Source organism: Pteropus alecto, unplaced genomic scaffold (assembly GCF_000325575.1).
Source record: "Pteropus alecto unplaced genomic scaffold, ASM32557v1 scaffold155, whole genome shotgun sequence".
NCBI lineage: Eukaryota > Metazoa > Chordata > Mammalia > Chiroptera > Pteropodidae > Pteropus > Pteropus alecto.
Window position 1 is genome coordinate 14,270,674 of NW_006438113.1, and position 10,138 is coordinate 14,280,811.

The following is a 10,138-nucleotide window of genomic DNA, read 5'->3' on the forward strand; positions in this document are numbered from 1 at the left end:
TGCCTATGTATTGGCCTGCTCTTTGAATTGGAGACGTTTGAACTGCTTTTCCAAAAACTTCTTACTGATGCCCTAATTAAGTAAGTTAAATAAAATCTCTGGAATTCTTCATTTTATATTCTGTCAGTGTTCTCCAGCCAAAGACCAGCAGAAACACATCGGTAGGGGAACAAAGCTGGGCTACTGACTGGTGGCGCGGCCCGAGAGAACACAGCCTGTGCGGGTGTTTCACAAAAGGTCAGAACGCTGTTGTTACAGGATCTGCGCCTGGGGTGCTGGCTTCAGGGAGGATTCAAAGAAGTGGAGCTTTGGCCCGGTTGCTGTCAGGTAGCAGGACAAGTCTCTGAGTGAGTGCTGAGTTCTGCTATGATCATGGAGCACTCTTATTCTTGTCCAGGTCACGGAGTGGCTGTGATGATGTCTGCGCTCTGCGAGACTGTGTGTGTCCAATGGTAGACTATCAAGGCCCAACTGATGGTGCCAGGCTGTGCCCAGCTTTCAGCAACTGCTTTTCTCTTTTTCAATCTGTGGGAGAGTCATGATCTTCTTTTTAAGCAAAATGTCTTTTAACAACTCAAAAACTGTTCACCTCTGACCACTGGGGGAACTTTTTACCTAGGTCGCATGTTTCTGTATTGTCTGAATTCTTTACGACTAGCAAGTACAGTTTTTATAGCCAAAAGCACAGCAAAGATTTTTTAAAACATCCTTGTAATAGTTACCTCTCTCCTTTTTATCGCATCCCTTAGCAAGGTGGCTACATCGTGCCCCACGCAGTCGGTGGCCTTAAACCCCTTGGTCCAGGTAATCAAGATCCCCTGAAACAGGAAAGGCACCGGGAGAGTCCTGCATTATTGACCCTTCTCGGAAGAACACAAAATTCCACTCCCTCCTTACTGAGTAATGTCTATGAGGATTTACAGCGAGACTATGCTGAAAGAACTGAGGCACGAACCAATAAAATACAAGTAGTCCTCCTCAGGCCTGCCCCCTTCTCACCGTCCTCACAGCAGTCGGGTTTATAATCCCTGCTTCACAGGTGGAGAAGCTAAGGCACAGAAGGTTAAGGGTGCTGCTGCTGATAAAACCAACTAGTTCCCCGGAAGAACAGTTTGCTAATAACATAAATGGAGAGATGCAAATTTTTAGTAAGACTGTAACTACCTAAAGTAAACTTTAGGTTTGACTGGACTACAGTCACATGTGAGCCGGCTGTGTACTCACTGTGATGACAGTATAAATGAACTACAAGAAACACGTTTATATGGGTCTAACTGCTGAGATTTAAACGACCTTAAGAGGAAAAAGCCCCAAGTCAGCACTGTGACTAGATTAACTGGCTTTCAGAGACAGGTGGCCCTGCCTAGTTCGGCCAATCATAGGCCTCAAACACTGGCCTAAGTCCCTGTGTGATGTGATGCCACCTCCAAGGCCTCCTCCCTGGCCACACCTTCACTCGTGACCCATGGAGGCACCTACGGCTCTTCCAGCAGGACAGGCTTGGTCTTGCCTCTGTGACTGCACAAATGGTTCCCTCTGCACAGAACACCCCCACCAAAAGCCCTGAGTGCGGCGCTGGAGCTGCTGGTGTAGGGCCGGGATCCTCTACAATGGGGGCTCCCTGAGGACAGGAACTGTAACCTTTCAGCTCTGTGCCCAGCTCTTAGTACTCAGCAGGTCCTTAAGCCCTGACCTTGTACCCCATTTCTTCCCATTTATTGAACAAACATTTATTAAGTCCCTCCTCTGATAGAACTCTGTGCTAGAGCATGTGGGAAACACAGGTCCTTGCTCAAGGAGCACGCAACATAGCAGAAAAGAAAGACACGATCACTAATAACTGTAAAAAGCGCTATAATTGAGCACCATTAGAAAGAATGGGGAAACACAGAAAAGGGTGAGATTCTTTTTGTCTGGAGGACCAGAAGGTTTCCCAGAAAGTTAAGTGCTTTAAATGATAAAGAGTAGAGAGGAGTCTTAAGATATGCTTCAGGATATAGCATAAAACCTGGGTCAACTCACTGTGACATCTGAGCCATCCAGGATATAGAAGGATGACACTGAGGCTGGAAGAGGCCTCAAGAGCCAGCCCACGCTAGCCACAGGGCAGTCAGTGCTGCGTGATGTCTGACTCGTGGAGGAAAGAGACTCACCTCATCCAAGCTCGTCTGCTTGCAGGGAAATGAGAACGTGAAGCCCAGAGGCATTCTGGGGCCTTTGATCCCCATGTAGTCCAGGAAGTCGGAGATGCAGGAGACGATGTGGTCGAACAGCTTTAGGAGAAAAGAATGGATTACCCATGCGTTCTCTGGTTTTATACTTTCAGTGCACACATACAAATACACATGTATATACACACACAGACACACCCTGACACATGCAGAGCAAAAGTCCCCCTCTCCGGGATCTTTGCAGCCCCCTAAGCATCATAAGCCCAGCATGGCTGAAAGTACCTGATGCCTTCAGGCCCCCAGGACACAAATGAACGACTGCAGGTATCATGTGGCAAGTTCTGGGGACTACAAATGCCACTGGCCGTGTGTATCACACACACGCACCACAGCAGTATAAAAGCAAAACCATCTCACCTCTTCCCCGGTGCCCTGCATGATTTCAGTGGGAATGGCATAGATCTTGTTGTGCATTTCGACTGTTCTCTTTTTCCCACTACGCATTTTTACCAGCAGGACGCGGAAATTTGTTCCTCCAAGATCCAGGGCCAAGAAGTCACCATGCTCTGTCATAGCCAAGAACATAAAGAATGTCAAAAACAGCTAAGTGCCTCTCGGCAGCGAGTGACCCCAAGACTCCAGACTTTCAAGGGGGGAAACCCTCATGTTTAAAAAAAAAAGGAGAAGCCGTAAGTCTTTCCTCTAGCACATAGCTCAGGCTCAGAGAGCGATGAGTACTACCTCGCTGACCACTACCTTTGAGCCACACTAGAAGCACAAAAGGACTCATGGATGAACCACTTAGCACAACAAAATTTTCACCAGGGTTACTAAAAAAGCTAGGCAACAATGGCCTGATTTTAGGGAACCTCATATAAAAATTAATAATATCTGTCAGTGTGTAAAGTGTTTGCAAAAATGGCCACCATCATTCCTCTCCCTGTATGCATGCTCCTTTGCAGTTCTTTGCATCACGAGATGGAGTCTATTTCTTTTCCCCTTGGATCTGGCCCAGGCTATGACTTGCTTGGCCAACAGAGTGTGGCAGAAGCAAAGCTGAGAGAATCCGGCCTAGGCCTCCATGAGGCTTTGAAGTCTTCCCTCTCCTTCATGGACCCTGCTGTTGCCACGTGAACAAGCCCAGTGGCCCACTGGAGAATGAAACACATCACCAGGCACTGCTGCACCCCAGCTGACAGCTAACCAACCGCTGGACATATGAGGGAGGCCTCCCAGCTGACCCACCAGTGACTGCAGACACATGAATGAGTCCAGCAAAGATCAGCCAAGCCTGGCCCAGATGAGTGATAATAAATTGTTGACCCACAGATGGATGAGCAATAATAAATGATTGTTGTTTTTAACCATTAAGTTTGTTTGAAGGTGGTTCATAATGCAATCACATAAGGTAATTTGTACATAGGACATATTCATATCACATTCATTACTCCAAGGACCTACCCGAGAAGCCCTTCGGAGTCCTCATGGTCAGCTCCAATAAGAACCGGCAAGGTCAGCATTAAGGGCTGAACTCTGTTCTCCAATCTGCTTGGATATGACAATCCCCAGAACCCTGTTTGCCTCACACACACTTTGTTAAGACTTAGGAAGGGTGTGTGGGTGTTTACCCTTCTGCTGGTTTTACTGTATTTGTGAGAGAACCTATAACATCTCAGTGCAGTGGGATTTGCCCAGCTTCATTCTTTTTAAAACACTTTCTAATTCTGAGCAGGGCTGCAGTTTTAGAGATGATGTTTGCCAACAAGGCCTGACCAGGGGACGTCAACGGCCCTGGGTCACGTACAAGGCAACTCAGTAGTAAAAATGGAAAATGAGTTTTGTGAGTTAGCTCTTGCCAAAATCATGCGACTCCAGTGTAAATGCATCCCCTGGAGAAGCCAACCTCCCTGCTGCCCCACTGTGACTGGTCATTGGTATGAGAAGGAAGGAAGGACATGTTGGCCCCCAACACAGGCCCTCACCAGTCCCATCTGGAATACTCCGGACGAAGGAGGGCAGCATCTTGACTACGGCCTTATCGTGTGTCTTCTTCTTTAGCCCCATTTCCATCTCAATCCGCATCCTCTTCTTCACCTCCAGCAGCATTTCCTTGGTGAGGCAGAAGTGGGCCAGGGTCTCCTCTATCTGCCGGTGCTGCTCGGCCAGGCGGTAAGCCACTGCAGTCACCATGGCGGCCCCCTTGCCACTGCCACTCTCCGAGAGGAGGAAACGCACGTCGGAGTCAGGCACCAAGCGCCTCAGCGTCTTATGGAAACGCCGGGAATACCTAAAGGCAGGGTGGGGTGCCACAATACCTGGACTGAGCCACCTGTTAGGGCCCTCTGGTACCCCTTTCTTCCTTTTTTTTCACAGTTTAATTCCATTTTCTACACTAGGTTTTCTCATTCTATAAGACATACACATCCACTGTAGAAAAGTTAACAAATGCAGACAAGTAAAAAGGAAAAATGAAATCATCCACAATCACACATTAAAAAAAAAAGAGAGAGAGGATTCGCACTATTACATGAGTATCGAATACAGAAATTCGAGGTCCAAAATGACAAGGTCCTCCACATGACAAAGAGATAATACAGCATCGTGGTCAAGAGCCCAGTGCCTGAAAGTCAGATCAGGAGACAATGGTGATTGAGCTCCACCACTTCCACACCAGGTGACCATGAACCTGTTACTTAACCTTGGAGTCAGTGAGGATGACAGTATCTGGCTGATAGTGATGTGATGGGAACAAAATGAGTTCATAAAATGCTTAGATTAGTAACTGGCACTGAGGAAAGAGGGCTCAATAAATAATCGCTCTTGTTTTTTATTTTCACTTGGCCCTTTCCTCCTGCCCCTGAGAGTCTGGACATTTTTTATTGGCTAGAAAAAGACTTCAGAACAGGACTCAATGAGACACAGAACTTTCTCAAAGTTCGTGGTCTGGTGTAAGTATGGAAGGCTGCCTGCCAAAGAAAACAGAGAAACCAGAACGCGAAAATATTAACCATGGTCAGCTCCAGGGGTTGGGATTAAAAATGACTTCTATTCTTTTTGTAATTTTTTTGAATGATCTAAAGTTGCTACGCTGAGTATTTGTTACTTCTGAAATAAGAAACATTTAACCAAAGTTATTTTTTAAGTGTGATGTTGCAGATGAAGAGTCCGGAGGTGGTTGGTGGTGACTTTTGCTCAACAGTGTGAATGTATTTAATACTACTGAACTGTACACTCAAAATTGGCTAAGGTAGCAAATTTTATATTATGTGTATTTTACCACAATCAAAAAAAAATTTTAATGCAATGTTGCAAATCTCTAAGCTTTCTTGACTAAAAATTTGCCAAGAAATCCCCTCCACTCCAAATATGGCTAGTTTCATTACTGAGAATTTTACAAATACTTTAAGAATCCAAAGAAATAAAATTATGGCCCTGGCAGATAACATCTAACTAGCTCAAAGCCTATTCCCTCAGTAACACAGAACTATTTAAATTTAAGTCAACATTGGTTTAACTGTCTTCAGAACTAGGTGTGATGAAGGTACAGCACTTAGCATTATATCCATTGGGAAAAATATCTGAAGTCCTATATAAAAATCATGTCACAGGCACTTACTGTTAAAACTTAGACTATGAAGATTTAGAATTCACCTTTAGCCTTTTAAAAGGGTACAAACCATGCTCTTATTGGCCACAGAAGGCTTCTGAAACTAAGGTGTCCAGTAGAGAAGGCGGCACAGTGATAAGGCCCTCATCATCAACAGGGACTACTTATAACTCATACTGCTCCCTGGCTCTCAGATACAAAGTGTCGACAGGCTGCCCATTTAAAAAAGTAATGTCTGAGGGTTTGGAGGATTTTCACAGGAGCTTCTAAACCAGGAATGTGGGCATTGCACCTATGACCCAAACCTCAATGAGGATGAAGGTCCCTGATGAAATGCAGACAAGCAAGAAAATGAAGATAAAGATATATTCCACTCAGCGTTCCTGACAACTACAGAAATCTCTAACAAGACTTACGAAATGAGAGATAACAGTACACTGCAGAAGCAACGCCAGCGAGAAACGAGGGGAGGATACTTCCCAGGTGGGCAGTTCTGACCTTTCTGCCCAGGTCAATATTGCCTTGTCTGACCCAAAAAACTCTTCAGTGGGTGCAAAAGTCTGACCTCTGGAGAAGGTGCTTAGCCCAGACGGATATTGAGTGCCAATTATATAGTAAAGGGCAGACTCACTGTGGGTGCGTCTTGTAAAGAGACCCGTCGACACCAACCGTGGTCCGCAGCCTGGGAGAGCCCTTGTTATCGCGAAGGCGATTCAAGATGGTGGCCAGCGTCGCAGCCACCAGGTTGGCAGAGCGGAATGAGACAATGGTGCACACGTGCTGGACCGAAACGCAGTCGTCGTCAGATGGCTCCACTCCCAGGCGGGTCAGGATTTCTTTGGCATTTTGAAGGCCTTCCTTATTCCTGTGAGGTCAGAGGCCAATACTTGTGAGTTAAGGACCTCATCAGGCAGGACAAAACACTGAGCTTGGGAGGTCCTGGGAAGGCGAACTCCATTCAACATGTGTGTCTGGCACGGCATTAAGGCAGTCAAATGCCTGAAAAGAGCATGAGAAGGGTTTTCCTCCCTAAGAAATATCAGGTAGCAGAAGGAAAAATTCTACTATGCTGGGTTATGACATGCACACAGAGAGAAGTAGAGGGGCAAAACCACACGGCTTCTCAACAGCTGCTTCCGCCCCAGTGCTCCGGCCTCAGGAGGCCTGCGGGAATCACCTGCTCTTTGAGTCTGTGAGCTGCCCCCGGATGCTTATGCATTCTTCCCTTGATGAAAGATGTTAACAATGGGGAAACGGGGTGAAGGACTGTGGGACCACTCTGCCCTATCCTTGCAATGTTTTTTCTAAATCTAAAAATAGTCTTTAAAAAAAAAGGTTTATTTTAAACATATATACATATTTTAATTATTGCCAATATATAGAAATGTAATTGACTTTTGTATTTCCTCTCCAGACATCTTCCTAACCTCTCTTGTTATCCTATTTACTTGTCTAGATATGTTTTGGTGTTTCACACAGACAATTACACCATCTGCAAATAATGACAGTTTTATCTCCTCTTTTTTTCATTCTTATGCTTCTCATTTTTCTATTTTTTTTTTTTTTTCTTATTCTTTTAAACACTAGCTAAGGCTCCAAGACAATACTCCTGATTTTATAGAGTGCTTCTAACACCTGCCGTGGCAGGATGTTTTTAATAGGTTTTTGCGGGGATAGCCTTTATTACAATATACATGCTTTCTTAAGCCAGTTTAAGTGAGATTTTGTTTCTTGGTCACCAAAAAGCCAACACCAGATACAGACCAAGAGGAAGGATGGCATTTCCTGACTTTGTCAATGACTTTGAATACAAGCCATGAGCCTCCTGCTCCCCTCATCTCCCAGCAGCTGACCAGGAGATGCAAAAGATGGTTGGAAACTCAGTTGCATGCTCCCTGCTTACTGCAGCCCTGCAACGATCACTCCTAAAGGAGAGTGATCCTAGGACAAATGCCAGTACATGATGTGACAGAACAGCAGGTACAGATAAATTTTCTACTTCCATCGGCCTCCCGCTCTAATCACAAAGACAGCTGATGTGCATGTTCTGCCGGGAGCCAGAGATAGGAATCCACTGGGTCCCTCTGAATTTCCAGGACCACAGCAGGGGCAGTGAGAATGACCACTTTGTACAGAGAGATGAAAGGGCTTTTCTACCATGAAGGTAGCCAGCTTCAAGCAGGTGGCTCCTAAGGGCTACACAGAGTCTCCCGAACCAGGAATGGAACCTGGCAGCATGTGGAATCCAGCAATAAGATATAAGTCCTTTAGACCTGAAGGTGTCTGACTACATCAAACTGCCTTCTTCCCTCTCAGTGTGATGGCCTTGAAATAACAGTTGTGGCAGAGAAGTCTGGGTTTCTTACGTTGAGGCAAAAAGGTAGCAGTCAGGTTGCTGGCTGAACTCTATCCTTCTATGTCTATCTGTCCTGTCTCATCTGTCAACCAATGTTTCTCAAACTTGTGCCAGGGAACACTGCTTCTGGCTGCTAACCAGAGTGAACTGGGTTTTCTTTAACATGCTTATAATACTGTAAATCTCTAAATGGAGGATAAATACGCAGTATTTCTCAATCCTATTGGCCACAGAATGCTTTCTTCAGGGAACACCTAACTGTCTTGAGTCACCAGGGTTCCCTGGAACATAGTCTGGAGAAGATCCTGAAATCCCAAAGAGGAACTTCCAAGCCCAGGCCTCTGGCTCGGTCAGCTCCCTGATCACCACTAGAATCATCTCTAATCTCACCCTGTTGGGGGTGAAGGAAGGGAGAAGAGGGGACAGAGTGAGGACAAGAGGCTGCTTTTGTAACTAAGTCGTCCATGAAGTATATGGTGTTAACTTGAACAATCTTTGATAAGCTGACACTTGCAGGGAGACCAGCCCAGGACGGGCCAGCTAAGAGAGGGGACACAGAGCTAAAAAGCCCTGATGCTCTTGAGGGAGAAGCCCACCAAACCAGGACTCAGTCAGCAACAAGGGACCTGCTGTTCCATCTCACCCACTCTCCCTGCAGAAAGCTTCCAGAGGTGGCACTTACTTTTCAATGGCTGACACATCACTGGTGTTAAACTTCCCTCTGGTGAGCAGCTCTGGGGTGATCCGCCCTTCAAATAAAAGGCCCTCCTTGGCCATCTTGACCAGGATCAGTCGAACCAGCTCTCCCAGGTACATGCCACTGATCATCTTTTCAAACCTGGAGGAGAAAAGTGCCCGGGCACTTGTTAGGTCCTTCCTGCGACAACTCATGAGGAGTGAAACGGACACAGCAGGAGAGGAGGCCTCATACCTCACTAGCTCACAGCCTCACTGGCAGGCAAGACCGTGCACTTGTGTGATTAAACAACAAGGGGACAGTGAGGGGTCATCCAGACCCCACACCTACCCCCAGGGTGGGCAACAGGAGGAGAGCACCCCTGCGGCAGGCCAGGAAGGCTGCCTGCAGCAGGGCAAATGTTAAGATTTTAGAAACGAGCAGAATGATAATCTCTTACAAAAGTTTATGTTGTACTTTTTAAAGGACTTTCATCTTCCATCATGCTCTCAGGGAGATCTCCTAGTCCTATGGGAAGGAGGTAGCCAAGAACTCTCCCAGTTCGGAAGGATAACTGTCTCCTCCAAGGGAAAGCTGAGTAGATGATGTGGCTGAAATGCAGCCATTCCCCATGAGACCCCGATCACTGGTCACCCCCCTGGCATCCATGTTCTCCTTCTCCAGGCAAAAAGACCAAGAAACATTTGCTTTGAGAAACCTACTTCTCCCACACAGACCTCACCCTAAACTCCAGGGGAGGCCTCTGAGTAGCTTAAAGCAAATCAGTTCATCCCACGCTCTGGCCACATTCGTCCACAGGCCAATGACAGAGAGAATCCACCCTGTCGCCTCCCCTGGGAGGTGTAGTGTGAGCTGTGGACTCTGGAACTGGGCAGCCACTTTGAGCCCAGTGCTGCAGAAGAGAGACTGCCACAAACTGGAACTGCGTGCCATATCTGAGCCAGACTCAGGCCCAAGTCCTGGCTGCCCCGGAGCCAGAAGAAAGCCCGGAGCAGGCCAGATCAGAGGCAGGTCCACATCCCGGCAGCCGGCTTGTTCTCTGAGGGAGCCCATTTGGCACACCCAGAGCTGGCTATGACACAGCAAAACAATCTGTTCCATTCGGAGCCAGGCCCAGGAGCCAGGGATGCTGCTGACACCTGAGCACCCTCCCTCACCCGTCAACAAAGGCACAGAGAAAGGCAGTTCTCATGGTTCCTCCTCCTGACAAGACCAGACAGGACCGTCCCAGCTACAACGTGTCAAGGATCCCTGGCAGGAGAGAGCCTTCCTGAGTCCTACCTGCCCCGTTGCCACCCGAAACACCT

At 47.0% G+C, this 10,138-nt stretch overlaps 1 protein-coding gene across 1 annotated transcript in view; it reads right to left on the bottom strand.

Annotated features, from left to right (window-relative positions):
• The window catches only part of HK1 (hexokinase 1), a 57,028-nt gene that overhangs the window by 10,757 nt on the left and 36,133 nt on the right, over window positions 1-10,138 (bottom strand). Inside the window, 6 exon segments of the mRNA XM_025049356.1 lie at window positions 723-818; window positions 2,154-2,273; window positions 2,589-2,737; window positions 4,154-4,458; window positions 6,410-6,643; window positions 8,817-8,972. Coding sequence (XP_024905124.1) covers window positions 723-818; window positions 2,154-2,273; window positions 2,589-2,737; window positions 4,154-4,458; window positions 6,410-6,643; window positions 8,817-8,972 — 1,060 coding nt within the window.